At 37.9% G+C, this 23,593-nt stretch overlaps 2 protein-coding genes across 8 annotated transcripts in view; one reads left to right on the top strand and one right to left on the bottom strand.

Annotated features, from left to right (window-relative positions):
• AGFG1 (ArfGAP with FG repeats 1) overlaps positions 1-19,718 on the bottom strand; it is a 70,599-nt gene extending 50,881 nt beyond the window's left edge. For 5 of the 7 annotated variants that reach the window (XM_079132625.1, XM_079132626.1, XM_079132627.1 and 2 more), the window contains exons 1-2: positions 19,280-19,718; positions 3,412-3,505 (exon numbers count right to left, since the gene is read on the bottom strand). In XM_079132625.1, coding sequence (XP_078988751.1) covers positions 3,412-3,505; positions 19,280-19,446 — 261 coding nt within the window. In that variant the 5' untranslated portion in view covers positions 19,447-19,718. The remainder of the gene's footprint in view (positions 1-3,411; positions 3,506-19,279) is intronic. The other 2 variants (XM_079132628.1, XM_079132631.1) reach the window with 1 other exon arrangement.
• LOC306656996 (uncharacterized protein) overlaps positions 1-23,593 on the top strand; it is a gene marked incomplete at its 5' end in the record, with an annotated part of 173,356 nt that overhangs the window by 87,062 nt on the left and 62,701 nt on the right. The gene's annotated exons all lie outside the window — the stretch shown is intronic.

Below are 23,593 nucleotides of genomic sequence, written 5' to 3'. Positions count from 1 at the left end.
TAAATCCCATATTAACCCACTCATAATTTGTGGGCCTTACTTGGAGTCTGATTCAAACAAAATGTTAAGGGGGAAAAAAGGAAAGAAATTTATGAAATAAATTATCTATGCATGTGATAATTAAGATTTAAATGCTTAAGATAAACTGATAATAAAACACCTGCACTTCAAGTCCATGAAGTCTGGGTTATGAAGTTGCACCAACCATTCTGCACTTCATAATATTCATCCTCACCTTCTACACATCTCTTAAGTGTTTAAAAACACAGATACTGATAACGCTATAAGGAACTAAATATATTTAGTCCAATATTTTAAGTTCTACAATGTCCAAAGTCATACTATGAAAGTGTTTTTTTCCTTAATTAACATTTATGACTTTCGAGTTTCCTATTGCAAATTTTCCTTTTTCATTGTGTACTGTGTTTACTCCAATTCTACATTTCTCCCTGACAACTTAAGTCCTAACCACACTCAAAAACCAGCAATTTGCCGCTTCTATCTTCCCAATCCTTTCCTTCACAACAACACATTGAATCTCTTTTCCATATTATTCTGAAATTTATTCTTGCCATTATTTATCTAATACCATATTGCAACTATTTGTTACATATCTGTCTGTCTCACCAACTGTAAACCCTTTGTTGGGTAAGTCTGTTTGACCCAACTATAACTGCATCCATAATGCCTAGCACAGTAACCATAATAGTGCTTTAAGCAGTCTATCAACTTGCATGCCTCTGTGCATGATTTTAGATTCATTCATGCATCCATGCTAATTCTTTCGTTTTTTTGGAGGGGGCATTGCTGAGTTTGAAACCCATCTTTTTGTATATACTAAATGCTGATATTAAATAATGTTTCTTCAGATGTGACCAAGACGTACCTTGAGAAATTATGCTAAGTGAAACAAGTCAATAACTGGACAATGTATAATTCCACTTAAATGAGGTTTCTAAAATAGTCAAGCTGCCAAGTAGTGTGGTACATGACTGTAATCCCATCTACTCTAGAGACTGAGGCAGGAGGATCTCAAGTTTGAGGCCAGTCTGAACAAATCAGCAAGATCCTATCTCAAAACAGAAAAATGAAAAAGGAGTAGTGTTGGGAGAAATACTAGTTCTTGGCTGGAAGCAGTGAAGGTCTCAAGTGTGTAAGGAAAACTTGCATGGAGGAGCATTCCGCTTCTCCTACCTAGGAAAGTAAACAACTACCCCAAGTTGACTCAGTGTTACCAAGGGAATCGTATAGGAACCTGGTGGTCTGATTCCCCCGTGGCACATTGCGATTGGGCAAGAAATCTATAAAATGTATAGCTAGTCCCGCAATAAACGAGTTTGCAGGCTACTCTCCACAAAGCCTGCTTCCACTCAACTCCCGGGTGGGAGTTGACTCCACGTACTTACCTGCATCTGAGCTAGCCTGGCACAATAGGCAAACTACAGAGTAGGAATGTAGCTCAGTGATGGAGAGTCCCTGGGTTCAGTTTCCAACAAAAACAAAATAGCCAAATAATAAAGGCAGAAAGTAGAATGGCAGACACCAGGGACTAAGGAAGATATGGGGAATTGTTACTCAATGAGCATAAAGTTTCAGTTGTGGTAAGTTCTGGAGATCTGCTATACAACATTGTGCCTGCCCATAGTTAACAACAATGTATTGTATACTTAAAAATTTATTAAGAGGGTAAATCTCACATAAGTGTTCTTACTCCTTCAATCTTAGTATTCTGAGACCAGTCTCCACCATACCTTAAATATGGACATATCAGCATTGTTCTACTTATTTCTCCAACATCTCCAATGGACTGTTTCCTTTCCAGGTCTGTAACTATAACCTTATCTATTGTTATTATATTTCTAATATAAGGTAAGAATATTATTTATTTTATTGCTGACTGCGTTCGAATTTTCAACATCTTGCATATAAAGCCAACCTTCTAAGAAACACCAAATCTGTACTGCAAGGCTAATTTCAAACTTTATACAAATAGTTCAATTGTATATAAATCAGTAAATATATTATTCTAAGTTTACTATCATTAAAACCTATCCTTTGGTAAGAATGGAGGAAGGAAGGACTATATAGAGGGAAAAGAGGGGTGGGGGGGAAAGGGGAAAAAAAATAACAGAATGAATCAAACAACATTGCCCTATGTAAATTTATGATTTTTAATAAAAATAAATAAATAAATAAATGAAAATAAGACCATATAGAAGATAATGTTAACAATTCTTATGTTTTTCTAAATTTAAAAAAAATTTATTAAAAAAAAACCTATCCTTTCATATAATTTTATATTTTCTTATATTGTACCCACATCATTCTGGAAATCTGGAACTCAAAATAATTGTCACTGGCACAATTTGGAGACTTTAAAATTTGCTTTCTTCTCTGAAACATGCATTGTATAATATTTCATCATTGTCAATTTATACTTTCTTCTTCACTATTTTAGCACCAAAAACATCTGCATCACAAATAGACAATCTTAAATATTAACGAAGTATTAGGAAGGAAGGTAGAGTACAAAATGCTTTTATACATTTTTTAAGGGTAAAGAGAAGATTGAAAAAATAAAATCTTAACATTTAACCTCTTTTAAAGTCTACTAAGAATTTAAAACATATGCAACCAGAGTAATTCAAATGAAGTATACTTCCCTTTCTAGAAAATAAGACTTTCCCGTGAAATAAAAATGCTACTATTCATCAATTGGGCTGACCATCTCATCCTTACCAAGATTATAAAAATAACCCACTTTTCTTCCTTAGTTCACTGATCACTAAAGTACTACATCACTACTTTTACTAACAGCAAAACACAAAACCAAAATAAACAAGCAAAAAGAATGGAATTACTGGAAGCCTAATAAAAGCAAAAAGGAAAAGTTCCCCTCCAAATCTTTATTCTGGTTCCCCATGACACTAGGCTGCTCCTCAGATCTCATTCCCCTTTAAACTAATCACCTGCTGAACATTAAACATCACAAACTTAAGTTAAAAATTTAGAAAAAAGGAAGGAAAGAACCTTGACTGAAAGTCAACTGCAAAACAATCTAACAAGCTTAACACAGTATCACAGAGCTAATTCTCTTCCTTTTCGTTTTTTTCTGTGGACTTTTAAAGTAAAGACTAATAGTAATTTCAGTACTAGATGTACTCTGAGAATACCAGCAATATTCAACACTGCTGAACTGTAAAATGTAAAATATATCTCATCTCAGGTTTAAGGGAAAGTATTAATGCAGTAAACAATAATCTCAATGACATTAATGAGTACATTCTAAAATACCTAAATATAAAATACAAAAATAACACTCTGACAGTAAAATTCACCATTTTAAATAAGTTATTAAATCTTAATGATATGACTGCCAACAAAAAAGTTGAAAATTGTAAAAACACTTACTTCATTTCCATGTTTTTGCAGGAATTCAATTTCCTGTTGTGTAAATGTTGTCATGGAGATAGATTTCACCCTGTGCGGTGGATTTAGCCCTCGCCTAAAAAATAAAATATATCACAAAATTATATTTTTAAAACGAGACATCTAATAATTCATTTTAATTAGCACATTTATATTCAGAAAGTGTTCTCATTCCATAAACTAAAAGTATTTAAAAATTATTTTAAAGTAATAATTTTCACAAAAGATATCAAGATAAGTTCAGTTAGACTGATATTAAGTAATATATTTGAAGATAAATTCAATTAACTACCTAGGAACACATAGCACCTATAACGTGGTATCTAGAAAAGTCACAAACTGCTTTAGAGTATTTCCAATAAAGGGAAAAGACTATATGAAGAGCACTATGGTAAAGAATTTAAAATTCAATTATTTAAATATTTCATGCTTCCTAAGAAAAAAGACAATAATGTGTTAAGATTGAGCTACTAGCTTTAAACAAGTATGAGGCTAATTTAGAAAACTGTACAAAAGCTAAGGAAAGGAAGCTTGAGGTAATTAACAAATTATTATACAGTCCCATCTCTCCATCAATTCAAGTAAGGATTTATAATAAAGAACACATTCAATCACCTCAGGGGATAGTAAATGTTCAAGAGGGAACAGTAGGGTCATAGAGAAGGGATTTGATAAACAATTGGATATATGTCTCATCAACATTTAAGGTCTTAACACCTAGAAGCCTTTCCACATGGATGGCCTTACAAAGACTTCATCTTGATGATCTTTCATCAGGCACATGAAGAACTGAATAGAAGTGGCTAATCCACCCACAAGAACTAGGATTAAATAAATTCATGCATAAAATTACTTTGGGGTCATGTCCTTTAATAAAGGCCTTATTTGGTACCTAGGTTCTACAGCAGATTAATAATATTTTCACAGAATTTGTCATAGTTAATTTGCAATCAGCCATGCTAATTAAATATGAGATTTAACTATGTAAGTGAACCAAAGGTCTTCCAAAATTCTTCTGGAAATATTTTTGAATAATTAAATATGGTGCATAACGTTCTAGAAATGTACAATATATTAAATCGAAACACTAAGGTTCAGAATTAACAGAAGCCCCTCAATTTTCATATCCTGTTTCTTCTTTCTCCCCCACCCCCACCATTTGTCAGTGATGAATAACATACCTTTCAGGTCAAGATCTAAATTAAGACAAGCTACGCTTTATCTATTTCACATTTTGAGGTGAGAAAGTTAACTTGGATTTCCATATTATTTTTGCTTTCCTTGTTTTAAATTTTAACTAATACATTTGTTTTCCTTCCAGCTCCTGATAGGTCATAAAATAACAGAAATGAATACTGAACAGGGGAGACACTAAACAGCAGCAATTCTAGTAAAACTTTCAAATTTAACTGTGAAGAAACTTGAATAACTGTGAAGAAAATATGAATAACTTTCAAATACCTTTACAATTAATTTGTAATCACAAATTAAGGCTCTAGAGATTACTTTTAAACCTCAAAATTTCTTATAAAATTTCTAAAAGTGTGAAGTCATTATTATTAACTTAAAACATTATACTCTCTTCCAATCTAGCTATATTGTAAGAACAAGATTAAATTTACCACTTTGGAGGAAGTTTATTAGTACATTTCATAAACGTAATATGCATATACATATGTATACACACATATATATTTTAATACCTTACCTTGTCCCAAAACAATTTAAGAAGAAATTATCTTACTATTTTTTTTTTCTCAAATGTGTCCATTCCTTTCCTCTCACTTTGCAACTCAGGGTCTCCTCATTCCCTAATATCTTTTCCTTATTCTAGAAAAGGTTTTACCTTTCCATTTCCTTTGTAATAGCACACCTTTTTAAAAACAGAAAAGGCAAAAAGAAAAACTTTCTTTGAGGATCAAACACTAGTACTATAAAGGTGTTATGTTTCGGGAATTTTAGAGCAAAGAATTACACTCTTCTGTAACTCTCAAATTGTTCAATAAAGAGAGAGCAATTCACAAAGCTAATGCTGACATTTTAAAGTTATATTACATAGATGTAATCTCCTGAATACGGAACAATGTATAGTATATTTACTTATCTCCTAGCACTACCAGAAAGTATTCATATAACCTAAATAAATGAACAAAACAACTTAGGAAACGAATGCAACCAAAATGTACTCATAACCAAACTATGAAAGGACATTTTTAATAAGAACACTCATTTACGGAATTTCTTTAAATGAGTACTCACAGTACACTTAAAACAGAACTCAATTTACAAAAATGGCAGACGCAATTTTGCAAGACCCCATTTATTACATAAATTGAGTGATCCTAAGGAGATTTAACGTGTATTCATGTTGCTTTCTCTAATTGTTCTTTTATATTCCATTCATTCAGGCAGATCAACTATATCCCCCCAACTAAAGAATATAAAGGATTTCTTATTTTAGCCTCCAAAAAAAAGCTTTGTACATGGTTATCAAATGCTTATAAAAACAGGGTGGTGAAAAACTTAAGACTGACTTTATTAATCTCTTCAGTAACAGAATGACGAGTTTACAGTGAAAATGAATAACCTCATACATTCATAAATGCACCAATTTGTACCAACCACCTCATATGTGCCATTTGACCCAACAATACCAGTTTGGGGAAGCTATTCTAAAAGAGGTATCTGAAATGTAAATAATTATGGACAAGCTGTCCAAACACTATTCATATTAGGAAAACATTAGAAATACTTCAATACCAAAAGGGTAGATTAATGAAACTTTGTAACATTACGAACACTGAAGCTTTGTTTTAATTTTTTGAGATAAAATTAATAGTGCTTTCAGAACTACATTAAAAAAATACTCTTCAAAGAAAACCAACCAAATATTCCAAAATGTTAAGTCCTTTGCAGATAGAAGATGAGATTAAATAATTTTTTCTTTTTTGAATTTTCTATTCTCTTCAAGTTTTCCACAATGAATATGTACTATTCTATAACTAGAAAAAATGCGAAGAAATGTTGGAAAGTCTAATTGGCTAGTAATGGCAGTCAGATAATTTGGTCTTTAAGGCTTGGCTTTATGGACGTGTCTTTGCTGAATAATTAGGGGGAAAAAAAATGAGAAAGAGAGCATGGTCTTTCTTTCTAAGGACCTCTTTTGATTTTTCTAAAGGAAAACCTTCCTGCTCCCAAATCCCATAAACCCATCCACCAGCATCAACACCTTATCTTACCTGCTCTAAATCAGTTTCTTAACCTTGGCACTATTTACATTTGGGATCACATTAATTTTATGGGGTTATCCTATGCATTGTAGGATGTTGAGCAGCATCCCTGGTCTCTACTCACTAAATATCAATAGTGTCCTCCATCAATTAATAACAATCCAATATTTCCAGACACTACCAAAATCTCTAGAGGGAAAAAACCTGCCAACTGAGAATCACTACTCTAAATATATGTATGTTAATTACCATGCCAAAAAAAAAAAGCTTACCAAAATTCCCATGCATCTCTATCAAGATATAAATTCTACCAAGGTTCAGTCTTCTCCAGAACGTTCTACACTTTGTTTCAAAGTCAACAAAAAAACCCAATCTTTCCATAACTTTTATGTCCAGAATAAAAGAAAATAGAATCTCTCTAAAATCATAAATAACAAAACAAACATGCAAGTTTAAAATATAAGTGCACATAATATAAATTAGAAAATAGTCTGAGGAAAAGTGTTCACAATAACCAAGAATGGACTATATGATGTAAAGCAACTGGTTGGCAAAAACAAATTTCTAGGGCAGAAGAAAATGAAAATGTATAAAGTACTTCAACTGGCATCTTGCATATTTAATCATATTCTACTTTTAGCAGCAATATGGTAGACTAGATATTCTAAAAATGCTTCTCTACTTTTTCATGAATTATAAAAAAAAAAAAAAAAAAAAAAAAAAAACTGCTAACATTTTCTGGATTTTTTAGAAAGTAAGGGTGATATCTAAGGACCAACCACTTCCCAAAAGGAAAAAGAGACTAATTTAAAACTCAAGAATTTTCTGACATGAAAATTATAAATGTGGAAATTAGAAATTCAACAAATCAGCTAAAGAGCAGATTAGACCTATCTGAAGTAAGAATACATGAATTGGAAAAAGTAAATACAAAGGCAAAATAATGCAAAGATAGACAAAAAAGGAGGATAAAATTAGGTCTAACGTGCATCTAATCAATTCCTTTTCTGAATAGGAGAAAGTAGTGAAAGAATGAAAGAGAGGAAACATTTGAAGAAAAGTGAGATTTTTCAAACTTAACAAAAGGCACATATCATCTACAGGCATAGTTTATCAAAATCAGAATACATAAAATTCATGGAAGCATTCTGGTAAAACTTCAGATCTTAAAAGCAATCAAAAAAAAAAGAAGAAACAAAATTTGACAGATTAAATACACTTCTCAATGAAACATAAGAATATTAACTTCAAGTGGTATGAGGGAGTAACTATTATAACTCTAGAAAAGCTATTTTTAAAGTATGAGATCAAAATATTGATGTCTCAGATTTTAAAAACCCGAGCCTACCCCAGAAGATCTTCGCTAAAGAAAATATTAAATATTTTGTATGTACCTTAAGAAGAAAAAAACTATGAAGTTCTTAAGATATAAAAGGGTGAGCAAAGAAACTGACAAGCACAAAGGGCAAATCTAAACAATTATCTGATTACAATAATGTCCACTTTGTAGGAGGAAAAATGAAGAAACTGAACCCTTTTTTTCAACACCACCACTTAGGGTACTCTATTTTGGGGAGGCATAGGGGGGCAGTGGGGATTGAACTCAGGGGCACTCAACCACTGAGCCACATCCCCAGCCGTATTTGGTATTTTATTTAGAGGCAGGGTCTCACTGAGTTGCTTAATGCCTTTCTTTTGCTGAGATTGGCCTTGAACTCACAATCCTCCTGTATCAGCATCCCCAGAGCTGGGATTACAGGCATGTGCTACCCTGCCTGGCAGGGTACTCTATTTTAAGAACTCTCTTATGCTATTAAAATAATAATTAATCCTAAAATTTTAGTATGGATATTATTTAAATGGTGACTATAAAAGAATATGGAATGTACAGCTTCCAAACCAGTACAAAGAGAAAACAAAAACAAGAAATTGTCAATATTTTAATAAAAGTAAATATATTTGCCATATAACCTAGCAATTCCACTCCAAGGTATTCACTCAAGTGAAGTGAAAATTTATATTTACCCCAAAACTTCCACTTAAATATTTATAGCAACACCACTGAAATGCCATCAAAAAACTAAAAACAGTCCAACTGCCCTTCCAAAGGGAAACTGATAAAGCGAGCAAAGAAATACTAGTTAGCAATAAGAAAAAACAAACTTTGAGTTATAACAACTAACTCAGTCTCAAAGTTATCATGCAGAGTATAAGCAGGCAATCTAGAAAGGCTGATTCCATTTATAAAGAAAAGACAACCTACAGTAGGAAGAACCATAGTTTTTGTCAGGGATTGAGTTTGAAAAACAAAGGCTATCAAAGCTTTTCAGGGTGATTAACAGCTTCATGTTCTGATTGTAGTGGTAATTTCATGAATCTATTAAGATTCATACACAAAAAAGTTAATTTTAATGTATGCTAATTTAAGACATAAAAACCTGGTGGTGCACATGTATAATTCCAGCAACTTGGGAAGCTAAGGTAGCAGGATCACAAGTTTAAGAACAGTCTGAGTAACTCCATTAGACCTTGTCTCAAAATAAAAAATAAAAAGGGCAGGGGATGTAACTCAGCAGTAGAGCACTCCTGGGTTCAATTTATAGTACCACAAAAAGCTATAAAAATTGTAAAATTAAAACACACACACACACACACATACCACACACAAGCACGGATTTCATATTACTGACAATCTAAAATAAGTAAAATTTTTACAGTAATAAAAGTTTGTTCTCATTTAAGGACTATTTTCTCACCTACCAAATTTAATCACTTCAATGAACCACATTCTTAATAGAATAAAAGTGAACGTTTATTTTTAATATATATCCTGAAAATTGATGACACTTCCTTTCATGGCTAAGCCTAGACTAGCTACCATGAGAATTCAGTGTTTTATAAATACTTACTGTAATGATATTAGTCATAACTATTTGATGGAAGTGTTGGGCAAGTAAACCACATGATTTTTACAGGGCCAATACTGAGGTACCACCCATTCCAAATCCTAAAATACACATTTTAAGTTTCTTCCAAAAAAATTTTTGACTCATTGAATAACTGCAGTATTAATGTTTTGAAAGTATGTTCTCCAGTTAATTTGTTCCAAGTTCCAAAGTAACCTACTGGTACAGTCCAATATGTTTTTGCAGTATAATTAAGTCATATGCAGATCCCCAGGAGTTTTCATTTAATGACCACCACCTAGGTATGACTGTAACCAGATGGTATGACTCATTCCATATGTCCACAAGTATGCTGCTCTTAACCAGGCCTCAAACAATCTTGCAAACAGCCATTTGTTCAATTCAAATAACAATCTGTGCTGGATGATTAAGAAAGCTTATATCATTTAGTTTTATTAATTGTTTTTCTCCTGCTGGGGTAGAAGCTGGTTAAAATATTTTAATAAGCTGTGGAAATTTATGTGGTTACTAATTCTACTGGCAGAAAGTAATAAAGTTAATCTGACATTAGATCTATCCCAATCTTAGTTATTCAGTAAAATATTATGCTTCATATTGTGAAAATTACACAACTTAACATCTAGAACAGATAGAAGATGACTTTAGTAAGGTATCAAGATACTATAAACTCTTGATGTCAAAACACTATATATTGAAGTGTTCAACGCTTTCGTCTATCCAGGGCGCATCTTAAAATACTGATATTTGCCACATACAGGTTATATATAAATTTTATATATATATATACATACATACGTACGTATATATACATACACACATACGTATGTATGTACACATAAATGAGTTTATACATATACACAGAGAGACATAAGTCACAGTTATTATTTGAGGTTTTTGGGTTTTTTTTTTGGAAAGCCATAAATACCACATCATTAAGGTCCTTGTAATACTTAGGGCAAGCAACTAAGAAATAATATTCAAGTAATGATTTAAACCTAATTAATTCCAGGTAACAGTGGTAGACAAAAAAAAAAAAAAAATGTCTTCACTACATTTCTAATCCTCTAAGGAAATAACAGCAAAGGAATAAAAAAGTATTAACCAATGAGAGACAAGGACAGAAAACATGGAAGGAGCCCAAAAGCACACTACAGTTTTCTAATAAAACATTTAAAAGATAAAAATACATGCCTAGTTAAACACTGTGATATGACTGGACCCTGCTACTCAGAAGTCTGAAGTGGAGGATCACTTGATCCCAGGAGTTCAGGACCAGCCTGGGCAACACAGTGAGAACCTGTCTCAAAACAAACAAAAATGAATATGCTAGCAATAACGGACTTTGTAGAGAAAGCCTAAACAGAAGCTCCTGCAGAATACGGAAAGTCAAATGGAAGTTAATTCCCACTACAATACCTGTGAAAAGACTCACTGAAGGATTTGGATGCAGTTAGGGGCTCACGTAGGGCCAAGAATCGTAAGACTCCCAGTTCCTCAACAGCCACAAGCCTTCCTGCAACAAACAGGCCCTAAGCAGAGTCTGAAGAAAATTAAATGTAGTCAGGTTATAAAAATGAGACTCTGGACTCAAGCACAGCTGAACACTGTTGTGTGTCAGGCTAAAAACTGGAGATTACGTGAGCCTCTTCACACGGAATGACAGATTGTATGTCGTCCTCAGTCAACCTCCCTGAACTTGGCTTTCAGAATAGTGGAAGCCAGGGTTTTTTTGTTTTTGTTTTTTAATCTCCCCACAAAGATTAGCACAAATATCTCCGAACTAGAAGAAAAAACAAAACAAAGTGCCCAAACTAAACACAAATAAAAGTCTATTACGCTGAACAAAAGACCTACACCGAAATACTTCCATGAGGTCCAGAAGAGTTGGGATAAAATCATACTCACAAAAAAAAGGATGAAAAACAATGGATCATGAAGAATCAGTAACAGGAATAAGACTAGATTTCTCAACAGCAACACTAAAGGTTAAGACAACCAACCAATGTCTATAAAGTTCCAAGAATAAAGTATTTTCATCTTTGTATATGTAGATAAAGTATAAATTTTTTAAATAAGGGCAGAATAAGACATTTTCAGCCTCTGAGCTCTAAAACTGACTTCCCACTCATGTTTAATCCAGTGGCTATCAGAGATGGGATGTCTAGGAAAGAGACTCCAGGGCTGGGAGTGAAGATAGAAGTTCCAATGTTTACAGTTGCAACAGAGGCTCAGAAAGCAGCACTTCCAGAACACAGAATTAGAAAAGAAATATCAAAAAATAAAGGTACCTGATATATGTCTGATCATATTGAGAGAAATTTTAAACCTCAGCCAGAGATATTTTATCTACAGATAGATTAATAATGCATACATGGAAATCAAATCAAATGAAGAAAACCTAACAGTTATAAATTTGAAAGGTTACATAGGTGAAGAGTGGGGAAGAATGTTAAGAAGGACCAAATTCTTATCCTCTTCCTTCTACAGTAAAAAATTCAATAGATAAAAGCCAAAATTTAAAAAAAAACTTTAAATAGTAATACTATGTTAGTTAGAAATAACAAGGTAAATATAGGAGGATAGCCTAAAGTTCAAAGTCTCTTTCAATGCTAATCAGAAATTAGGGGAAAGAATAGGTTACTGCTGTTTATATGCATGTATACTTTGATTAAAATTTAAAATTGAATTAAAAGTAAAATATTAAAAAGAACAGAAAATGAGTTGTTCTTGCTTTTCAAAATTAAACTCAAACAATATGTATTTATAGGTTTTGTAACCAATGAAAATACATTCCTACAATACTTTAGGAACTTTTTTAAATTTCAAAAACATCAAGTTTCTTTACTATACACTAGCAATCTTTTTCAAAAAGTATCTACTAAACACAAGTGTTCAAAGTCAGGACCACCAAGAGTCACCAAGAGGTAAAAAGGTCTCAAGAGAAAAAATGAGCAAAAGTTTTTACATTTCCTTCCATTATTAGCTCTACTAATTTTCATACTTCCCCTATCGAAGAGCTTACAAAATTTAACAAAAATTAAGGAAAGGACAAGTTAGAATCTGACAATTACAAGGAAATTTCTCTTCCTTTTCTCAACATGTTTCTCTACAACTTCCATACACGGATGCCTTATCTCCCCCTCAAGTGATACAAAATAAACCTATTATCTCTTCCAATGACAGGCTTTACATTATCCAAAGACAGTGATCATTATGTACTGCTCCCCACCCTCCCTATCTTTTCTCTCTTAACCCAATAGCAGTTCTGGTTCCAGCAAAAGTTTCTCTCACAGGGTTTCAAATATCTTTAATATGATCTCCAGTTAATTCTTTTAAAAAAGCAATCATAACAAAAGCAAGTTGTAAGTATGACCTCCCTCTCTGTAATCAATCAAACAGATTAATACCTTACTTAGAAGTCTTTATACAAAATATGCTTTAACTTAAAATAAGTATCAGTATAAGGAGATCTGCTTGTTTTCCAAATAATGCTACTGAAACAGGCAATGATTTCCAAATTAAGATCCAGCAGTCAGTAAGTTTCTTAAAACAATGTTTCTTAACTCTTGGCATTTAGAATTCAATTCATTAATACTTAAAATTTTAATACAAATGTAAACTAGATATACTATACTTTACTTTGGAACTAAGGGCCCAAGTGTTTGTAATTGCACTATGCCAAAAACCATGGACAAATGACTAAAGAACAAAGGTAATAAATATGGAAATGCTGTCGTAGCAAGTTAAAGTCAAATGATGTCACCACCCCTTGAATGCCAAAAAGCTTTCCCAGTACTCATAGCACTGTACAGAAGAATCTCCTTCTTAACCCATCTGCTGGACAAATCATGCTGCTTCTTCCCTTTGAAAAACTCAGTAGCTAATGCCCACTGCAACTGACCACTCATGGCTAGAAAGCCACTCTCTCGATCCTTCCAACTGTATTATTTTACACTTGTCTGTTACAGTACTAGCTAAAATATAAAACTTAACTAAATAGTATATAAAATAATAATCTAAGTAAAAATTGTTTCTATAAACTAAACAAAGTATATTAGAGACACCTATGTTATGTTACTAGGAAAAGCTGTTATTTAACTATGGACAAAAACTGTAAAAAGACTTTTCAATTATCATAAAAATCTAGAACAATTCAATATTCAAATTACTAAAGGCAAGTTAAGAGCCAAGAGCAATGGCATGGGCCTACAGTCCCATTTACTCTGGAGGCTAAGGCAGGAGGATCCCTTGAGCCCAAGAGTTTCAGGCCAGCCTGTACAAGAGAGCAAGACCCTGTCTCAAAAATAGAAAAAGGAGTAAGCATCAAATTGGCAGATTCATATTCAAAGAAGTCGTATGTGATGTTCCATAAAGGCATGGGCAAATTATATGTTAAAATAAAAACTAAGCTTGATAAATAAATTTATCTATATATACACCTGAGATATGCTTTTATGTTTGTTTTCTTAGACAAATCTATCATTCCTGACTGCACAGAATGAGGGGTTTTATTTACAGTGTAAGTTAAGAAAATGAATCATAGTACATGGTAGTATGAATATGTCAAATTTAAAAGAACTGCTGTTGAACAGGCAACACCATATTCCCACTACATCCCAGAATACACAACAGCAGTGTCTGAATAAAATCCAAAGATAAGAACTCATATATTGGAACTACGTTTCTTTAAAAAAAAAAAAAGACACAAACATGTATGATGCACATCCATAAACTACCTGTTCTGCCATTTAAATTCCCTAAAGGATCAAAACAATTTGTAATATAAGGAAATGACATCTTTTTCTTTTTCTTTCTTTTTTTTTTTGTTTTTGGTGGGGGGTCATGGGGGATACTGAGGATAAAACCCAGGGGCACTTTATCCCTGAATTACATTCCCAGACTATTTAATTTTTGAGACAGGGTCTCACTAACTTTCTAAGTTGCTTAGCTGAGACTGGCCTGTAACTTGTGATCTTCCTGTCTCAGCTTCCCCAGGCTCTTAGATTTATAGGCATGAACCACTACCACAGTCAGTCTGGAAATTATATATCCTTTACAAGTGAAATCAACTTTAGTTCTGCATCTCAACATCAAGCAAGGTATTGCAGCAAAGGATTAAGAATGTACATTAATTTTACAATTTAAAGTTATAGGCAGATAACAGTACCTTCTTCATATGACTATCGACAGAATAATGCCTGCTGCTAGCATTTAATAAATGGTACAATTATTATTATTATTTTGATAATATTTAACTCATATCCTAAAACACGGGCTAGTGTTTCACTCAGTAAAAAAGTCCTAATGTTTAAAAAAGGTGTCAAATAATTCTGCCACTTATTATAAACTGAAATTTTACTACACTGTCAAAACACCTTACTGAATGCAGTCATATCAGAGAATCAAAACAAGTGAAAAAAGTAATTAGGACTATAAATCCCTACCCTCTATGACCTCATGAGGTCCTAAATATAAACAGAGCTCTAAAAGAGTATTTGATTAGAATCCACCCTTTAAAATACTGAATGCCTTTTATCTACTCAATTTTAATTTAAAAAAATAAAATTTTTGAAATAAAGACTCACCCTAAGAATCAAAATGCCCACAAAATTAATAGAGAATAAGTTACTATCTGGCTACATTTACCACCTATGAAATTCCAAGTTGGAACATATTGGCCAATAAAATAGCTGGCAGTAAGAATGGCAAACTTTTGCTAACATCATTTTTTATTTTATCTACACCTCACTAAAAATTTTATGAATCATTTTTAAATGGGGTACTCCTACATGCCTTACTTCATACTTATACCTGAGTTCCATCCTGGAATATATTATGTATTCAACAGATACAGTCCTTTGTTGTTGTTTTGCAATACTGGGGATTGAACCCAGGATCCTCACCCATGCCAGCAAAATACTCTTATCACTGAGCTACATTCCCAGCCCTTTTTAATTTTTCTTTTCCATTTTAAAATATGGTCTCACTAAATTGCCCAGGCTGGCCATGTGATCCTCCCACCTCAACCTCTGAAATAACTGGGATTACTCGAGCACAGCACCCAGCTCTTAACAGGAATTTAAAAACTGAAACTAAGGAGATGGATCCAAGTCAACCTGCACACAGTGGCCTCACTTAAATACCTTGCCCTAAGTCATAAAACTAGTAACAGTGTCAAAATCTGACATTAAAATTCCTATTCTTTCAACTATGTCATCTATACAATAAATGCATAAAAATTATTAAACTCAGTAGTTGTGCTACTTCCTAAGTCATTTTTTGGCATTATTGTTTTTTATAGACAGAAATTCTCAGGAGCTACAGTCTCTTCAATATTCTGCAGCAGATTCTCCCCTCCGCTCCCCAATATTCTGCGACCTGGAATTTCACAGTAAGACAATAATTTATTCTCTACTAATTTTGTGAGCATTCTATCATAGTAAATCTTTATTCTAGAAATTTTAGTTTCTTTTTTTTTTTTTTTTTTTCCAGTACTGGGGATCGAACTCAGGGGCTTGTGCTTGCAAAGCAAGCACTCTACCAGCTGAGCTATCTCCCCAGCCCTAGTTTCTCTTTCTTAAAACTGAATAGATAAAAGAGGTTTTTAATTTTTTTTTCCCCACTGTAAAACGGGATTTTCAGAAAGTTGCCCAGGCTGGCCTCCCACTCACAATCTCCTGCCTCAGTTTCAAGGGCAGTTGGAATTACAGGTGAATGCCACTACACCCAGCTTCTGCAGAAGACATCTGCTGGTTGAGATTCCTGTATTCTTCCAAGAATCTGAAATTCCTGATCTGGGAACTCAGAGATTCTTGTTCCAGTGAAGGCAAAGTAGTGCACCCAACCAGAATACTGGTTCAAGTTAGCCACAAGACCTAAGCTAATCCAATCAAACTGAAAGGTAGAACTTCAGAAAATGTAGACCAACAACATAATTAAGACAGTATGTGGCCCCAGGAGCTGGGGCAAACATGTCTGGATGAGGGAAATCTAATCAATATCATTAAGATACTGGATTAAGTTTCACTTTACACCAATGAATAAATTCTTTCAGATTTTTACATCAGTTTGAGTCAGGTTTCAGGTTATACTAAAAAACTCTGAACTTAGATTTTAAATTAGGATGCTTCTTAACATACAAAGACTTTTCCAAGGCTCCTCATCAGTTGGGCACCTATTATATACAAGGCATTGTATGAGATGTTTAAAACAAATCTACATCCAAAATTAAAGGGAATTTTATCCTCACCATTTCATATATGAGAAAACACAAACTCAAGTATTGAACGCCATTCTCAATATCACATAGCTATTACTTGGAAGCACAATTCAAAAGCAGGTTTAACTAGCTCATAAGCACTTGATCCATTAACTACAGAAAGCTACTTGCTGTGTGGAACTTATCTTTAAAGGTCTATACTCAGGTATCAACTCTTTTATGAAGACTTCTGCATCCATTGATGTATTTCACAGTACACTCAGAAAGGAAATATTACAATGCACTGTAACTAGTTGCTTAGAATGTAACCTCTGTAAGGAGAGTAAGATCCAAATAATTCCAGTGCTTCCCACAGTGTTTGTGACAGGCAAGGTGAAACAGAATGGAGACATGAAGTCCTACCTGTTACAGATGAAGTTCCACTAAAATAAGCAATTATCATTATACTGAGATATCCTTTTATACAGAATGTTTCTAAAGCATACAGTTTAAGATGAAATTTGGAAATATTTCTTTTACATTACATGTTTGCTGGAAGGAAAGTACTTTCTGTACTTTTGAAGGACTACACACAAATGTTGGAAACCTAGAACAGAAAAATAAATATACATTTCCAACCAAATACTTTAAATGTATCAAAGGACCTTGTGTTTAGTAACAGCAAGGTGTACTTCTTAAGCTCCTATTAAGTCATATACAGGCTAAGGGTGGCTGAGCACAGAAGCAATCCCAGCTACTGGGTAGGCTGAGGCAGCAGGATAGCAAATTCAAAGTGAGCCTGGGCAACTTGGCAGAAACCTATTTCACAGTAAAAATGCTTTCACAAAAGGCTGGGGGATGTGGCTCAGTGGCTGAGTGCTTGCCTAGCATGTGTGAGGCCTTAGGTTCAACTGCTAGTACCATAAAAAAAAGTAAATAAACACAATTAAGAAAATTTAAAAAGTCAAGCACACTTTAAATAAACAGACTATTAGCTTAATATCTGAACCAAAGCTGCCAACATAAGTTACTTAACTCTCAGGCTTTACTTCATTTATAAATGAAAACCATGAACCAGAATATCTCCTAAATATCACCTACCTCTGGTAACTTGTTTCCCTGACTACACAACAAAAAAGTTACTCTAGGGATTCTTCTATCACTCTATTTTAATGCTGAGCACAGTACTTACCCCTGACACTTTTCTTATTTATGTATTACCATTTCGCCATGAGCATGTAAGTGCCAAAAGAGTACGGATTTTTGCTGTATTCATCAGTACACCCTAAGGCTTCACAGAAAACCTTGTACACACCCCCCAAAAATGTCTGTAATAATATGGAAAGCTAATGTCACTTTGCCTAAATAAAATTTAAAAACTAAAGCAAAGCGTACACTAACTGGAATGTCCTGCATTTTCCAACTTTTAGGAAGCCCGTCTTCCTATTTATTTATCTCGGTTACTAATCTTACAAAGATTTTGAGAATTATTTCGAAAACTCCCACTTCGTTAGTAACTTACTTTGAATCCAAGATCATCAGTATATAAAAGCACCTTACTAGTTTCAAAATTATTCAACTTTCTAAATCGAACTTCACAGCAAAAAATAATAATAATAATGATAATTCACAGGAGGGGGGAAAAGACCTTACCAAACTAAAGCTTAACGGAGCAAAAAAAAAAAAAAAAAGAAAAAAAAGAGAAAAGATACAAACCATCTAATTCAAGACGGCAATGACATTTTTGGAAACAATGTTGTCTGGCCATCTCTCCCCACTGGCGTGTGCAGCCAGGACACTTGCGTATCGATCCAGGAGTCTCAGACACCGCGAGCCGTATTTAGAAATCACACAACTCCCCACCAGAGCCTGATTTCCATCAAAACTTTCCCCAAACTCAACACTCACAACCGCGGCCCGCTTCTCCGCCTCCCGCTCCCGCTAGGAGCCCCTCGGCCTCCCTCGGGACACAGGCCGCCGTCCAGAGGCTGCGGGGCCGGGACACTCGCGGTGCCTGCGCTCCGGGCGAGCAGAGGCCCCACCCCGCCTCCCTCAGCCCCGCACGGCGCCCGGCAGGTGCCGGGCCGGGGCCCGCAGCGCCGGCGGCGGGGAGGCGGGGCACACAAAGGACCCGCGTGGGCCTCCCCGGCCTCCCCGCGTCTTCCCACAGCCCCGCCGCGCCCGCGCTGCCGAGCCGGGGGCCGCTCGGCGGAACCGGGGATGCTCGCCCGGGCCGCCGCCTCCGGGACCCGCCGCCGCCCTCGCCCCACCCACGAAGGCTGCCCCGCGGCTGGACCCTCGCCCGGCCGAAGCGAAAGCGCATCCCGGCCCGGCCCCGGGGCCGAGCGCATCCCGCCCGCCGCCTCCCCCGCCCCGCCCCGCCCGGCCCCGCGGCCGCGTCCCGCCGCCGCCCCAGCCGGCGCCCCAACGGCCTCCCGCGCCGCGTCCCCGGGCCCGGCGGGACCCCCGCCCGCCGCCCGCCGCCCGGCACTCACAGGCTGCCGGAGCAGGAGGTACAGACGAAGGAGCCGACCGTCATGTTCACGTAGGTGGGGCCGCGCTGGTCGCAGTCGAAGCACTTTCGGTTGTGCGGGAGGCCGGTCATGTCCCGCAGCATCTTCAGGTGCTTCTCCTCCTGCTTCCGCTTCGCGCTGGCCGCCATGGCCGCGGCGCCGAGGGAGGAGGCCGGCAGGGCCGGGAGCCGGGCGGCGCTGCGCCGGGGGCCCGCGGTCCCACGGGCCGCCCTGGCCGCGGCCGCAGCCCTCCGTCAGCGCGCGCCGCCCGCGCCGGACCCGGCGGCCGCGGCGCTGCTCGGCTCGACTGGGCTCGACGCGGCGCGGACGCTGCGGAGCGCGCGCTGACGGGCCACACCAACCGGCCGGGCCGGGACAACCGCCGCCGCCGCCACCTTCCCGACTTCTCCTGAAGGGAAAAGACGACGAAGGGGGACGGCAAGAGGAGGCCCGCCCCGGGCGGCCGCTGGCCAAGTGTCGGCCGGCGCCCTCTGCTGGCCAGGAGGAGTCACTGCGGCCACGCCGAGGCTGGGTCGGGCTGGGCGGAGTAGGGAAGGCACAATGGTGGTAATAAATAATAGTGTTACCGAGCGCCTGTGTGTGCTGAGCGCTTCACATGGGCGCCTTTCTCCCTGCTTAACACGCCCCAAGGGATGCCCGCGGCTCTGGGGACGGTTCCGAATCCTTCACTGAGTACTAAGAAAGCGCTCCATCTCCAGCCCAGTTTACTTCTGCCACCTCATCCTCATCCACTGTCACACCAGCTTTGCGTTTGTTGCCCAAGACCAACTAGCTCCTTGCTGATCCTGTCGCTGAGGTTTTCTCTGTACCGGAGTTTGTCGATCTCGCCACTGTTGACACTTTGGACCCGTTAATTTCTTAGGGTGGAGGCTGTCCTGTGCATTGTAGGATAAAGAGTGCAACATTCCTGGCCTCTGCCCACGAGACGCCAGAACATCGCCTTTCCCCCAGCTGGGACAACCCGAACTGCCCAGACGCTGCCAAATAGGCAGGGACATTTAGGTGGGCGAAAACCACTACTGTACTAGGAAAACCAGATCTTCCATGGCAGGCACCTCCCATAAGTCACATAGGACTCAACTGTCACCTGAGCCAGACTGTCCCAGATCCCCCTGCGTGATGTTGCAGATCCTCTCCCTGGAAGTGGCTCTCTGTCAGATTGCTATGTTGCATTTTCCTCATACCTGCAGCTGTTCGAAATACTGCATCTTATTCAGCACTTACTGTGTCATCTGATCTACCCTTTGAAGGCGAAGCCTGTCCCCTGTATTTTCATTACTGCTTCATCCATTTCCCTCCCAGAGCTGAAGACATAAGCACTCAGTTTTGATTAAATGAATACATGAAACATATCTAATCTTTATATCAACGCTTTGAGGTAAGCATGATTGTTACTTCCATTTCACCAATCAAGAGGATTAAGCACTAGGGAGCAAATAGATTGACCCAAGCATTGGTGTTCAGAAGCTAGGATTTCCAACCCAGTCACACTGCAGAACCCAAATCTCTCCATCTACAAGTATCAACTGCCAGCAGGATGTTAGATCCCCATCCCCGCCCCTATTTCTTAAGGGAGTACAGGGAGACCAAGAGAACTAGCTTCCCAAACACACATAATGGGGGGGGGGGGTCCTTTTATGGTGTTAATAACCTTTAATGATTAATGTCTAGATTCAGTAATTCACTAAGGATTACAAAATAATGATACTCTGATTCTATCATTCCTGCTTCATTATTTTTGCTGAAATACTTCTGTAAAGAGAAAATGTCTCATCTATTTGGTACAGTTCATGTCAGAGGGACAGGATAAATGTTTGATTCTTTTATTTACAAATTTTCATGTCACCTTCCAGTGGAGATCACTGTTTTTAAGTACCATTATAAATTGGAGGATTTAGACTGATTTGAAGTCCTTGATGTTCACATCATCTCATCATTGGCCAGTGGGAGCCTCTTAAAGTTGGCTGGACATTTTGACAAGACCCTGACTTAAGGTCAAATAGTGTTCTGCTCTGATAGGGCCCTGAGCTGTTGAGGAGATGAGAGCATTAAAATGTTGAATTCTGGACTGATCTGAACAAGGCTGACTTCCCAGCCTCACTCTGGCAACTAGAAGTCACCCAGCAGTCAGTCTCTCGCTCATTACCAGCAAGTGCCCCCCTACAGCCAGCGGCTTGTTTCTATATTTGCCACGCTCACTTGTCCCCTATTTGTGCTCAGGTTGTTCATCTCTCCATGATTCATCATCTGAAACACTCCAGAACCAGCAGCCCTGACTACAGCACCTTATACAGACAGTGAGTGAGTTGGGGTTTTATTATTGTGCTCGTTGTTTGGAAGAGGCACAGGCAGGTATTTCCAAACTATAAGAAAGTGAAGTTCAGGTGAAATCTAAGGTTTTTTTTTGTTTTGTTTTGTTTTGTTTTTTCAAGTAAAGCTGGAAGTCCAACTGATCTGCCAAACGTTGACTCTTTCACACCTTCAATAATATCAAAGCAGCCTTCTGCTTTTAAAAATTCCAGGGAGAGTTTGCCATGAATCCAGCAAGATTATTTATTTTCCCCCTTCATCCTCACCACGGCACAGGTATTATTAGTCCCATTTTTATAAATGAGGAAACTGGAGTTCTGGAAAGTGGGCTTTCCTGAAGCCATACCCAAGGTAGGCATGCAGTCAGGACTCGAATCCAAGTCTGGCTGCAAGGTACCAGCCTCTGCCTCTGGTGACTGAATAATGACCCTGCTCTTACTGGCTGTGCACAACAGAAATTACCTTCAGAGATGTTAACTCTGCAGCCAGAGTAAATCTTTTTAAATGCAAATGTAATTCTGACATCCCCAGCCTTCACCCCCTACACACAAGCCTTTCTGTCATTTCCCATTGTTTGCAGGATGAAAGAAACCCCAGGAGGCTTGGAAGCCTCCTGCCCACCACAGTCGGCCTCTCCCACCCTGGCCCACCCTACAGTGCCCTGGGTCCCACAGCCACCACCCTAAGTCTCCACCGCTGCTCCAGGCCAACTAGTCAGTTTTATATATTCTCTCTCCCACCATAGGGCCTTTGCAGGTGCTTTTTGTTGTTGTTGTTGTTTATTCCTAGAAACACTCTTCAGTCTCTTTTTTCCCTTCTCATCCCTCAGATCCAGTTCAGTAATTCTTTTTCCGAGATCCTTCTCTGACCTGCTAGCCAAGTCAGATTCTACAATATGTGCTCTTAGCCCATGAACCTCTCCTTGCTGGCACTTGATGCTGTGGCTGTTTATGCTGCTTTGTGATTTTCAGTGAGGTCTCTCATTCCCCTGCACGTGCACACTGCAGGCTTCAGGAAGGGACCTGGTCTGCCTTTGCTTACCATCTTTTCTTTGGCACTTAGCACGGGACTTTGGCACTTAGAAGAGACTCCATAAATATTGGTTGAAGGAATATATAAATGTACCAGTGGAGCGCTCAAGATTAAAGCTTCCCTCAGCGTTACGCAAAGGGTGCAGTTCTCTGTTTATTGTTGTCCCTGCTATTTTGGCTCTCAGAATGCCTACGGTTGTGTCAAAGCTTAGGATAAGTTTTGTTAAGAAACTTGCAAATTCCGAAAGCAAACCTGCAATGGGTAAAGAATCTAAACCCTCCCGACTGCTGACTGACACACTCGTTTAAAAGGCTCGTGCCTGTCTCATCTCCAGGGTGTCAGGGGGAATGTCCTGAACAAACCCGATGTTTGCAGAGGACTCATGGAGCCAGCCCGCCAGGAAGGGGGCTGCCAGCTCATCCTCAGCCTCCAGCCCTCCACACCCAGGGGAGGCCCCCTGTGTCTACCAGCAAGCAAAGGAGGACAAGCAAGGGCAGATGGCAGGTATGAGCAGTGGTGGCTCGGTCTGAGCAAAGAGAAGAGGGCTTCCCATTCAGGAGGACCCCATCTGAGACTTCTGACCATACCTGAGTTACCGCAGCGTGACAGAGACCACCCACAAAACACCAGCTGTTGACCAACACTGAGTTCCTGCTGTCAATAAGTCTTGGACTCACCTCCTGAACTGCCCAATTGAATTCTCCGTTTGCACATGAAAAGGGTTAATTTAAATTTAGTTGTTTAAAAATTTGCCTAATATCTTTCTTTTTTTAATGTTCTGGAGATCCACAGAAAAAAGAGGTGACCTTGAGTTCTGTCTGAGGCCACTGGCCTTCTTCCTGAGCCCCCCCACTCCCATCTTTCCCAAATCTTGGAGCACAGAGCATCTCAGAAGCCCCAGATCCTCTCCCAGACACCTGGCCTCCGTGGAGT

The sequence above is a fragment of the Sciurus vulgaris genome (genome assembly GCF_902686455.1).
Source record: "Sciurus vulgaris genome assembly, chromosome: 3".
Taxonomy (NCBI): Eukaryota; Metazoa; Chordata; class Mammalia; order Rodentia; family Sciuridae; genus Sciurus; species Sciurus vulgaris.
This window is presented reverse-complemented; position numbering and strand designations above follow the sequence as displayed.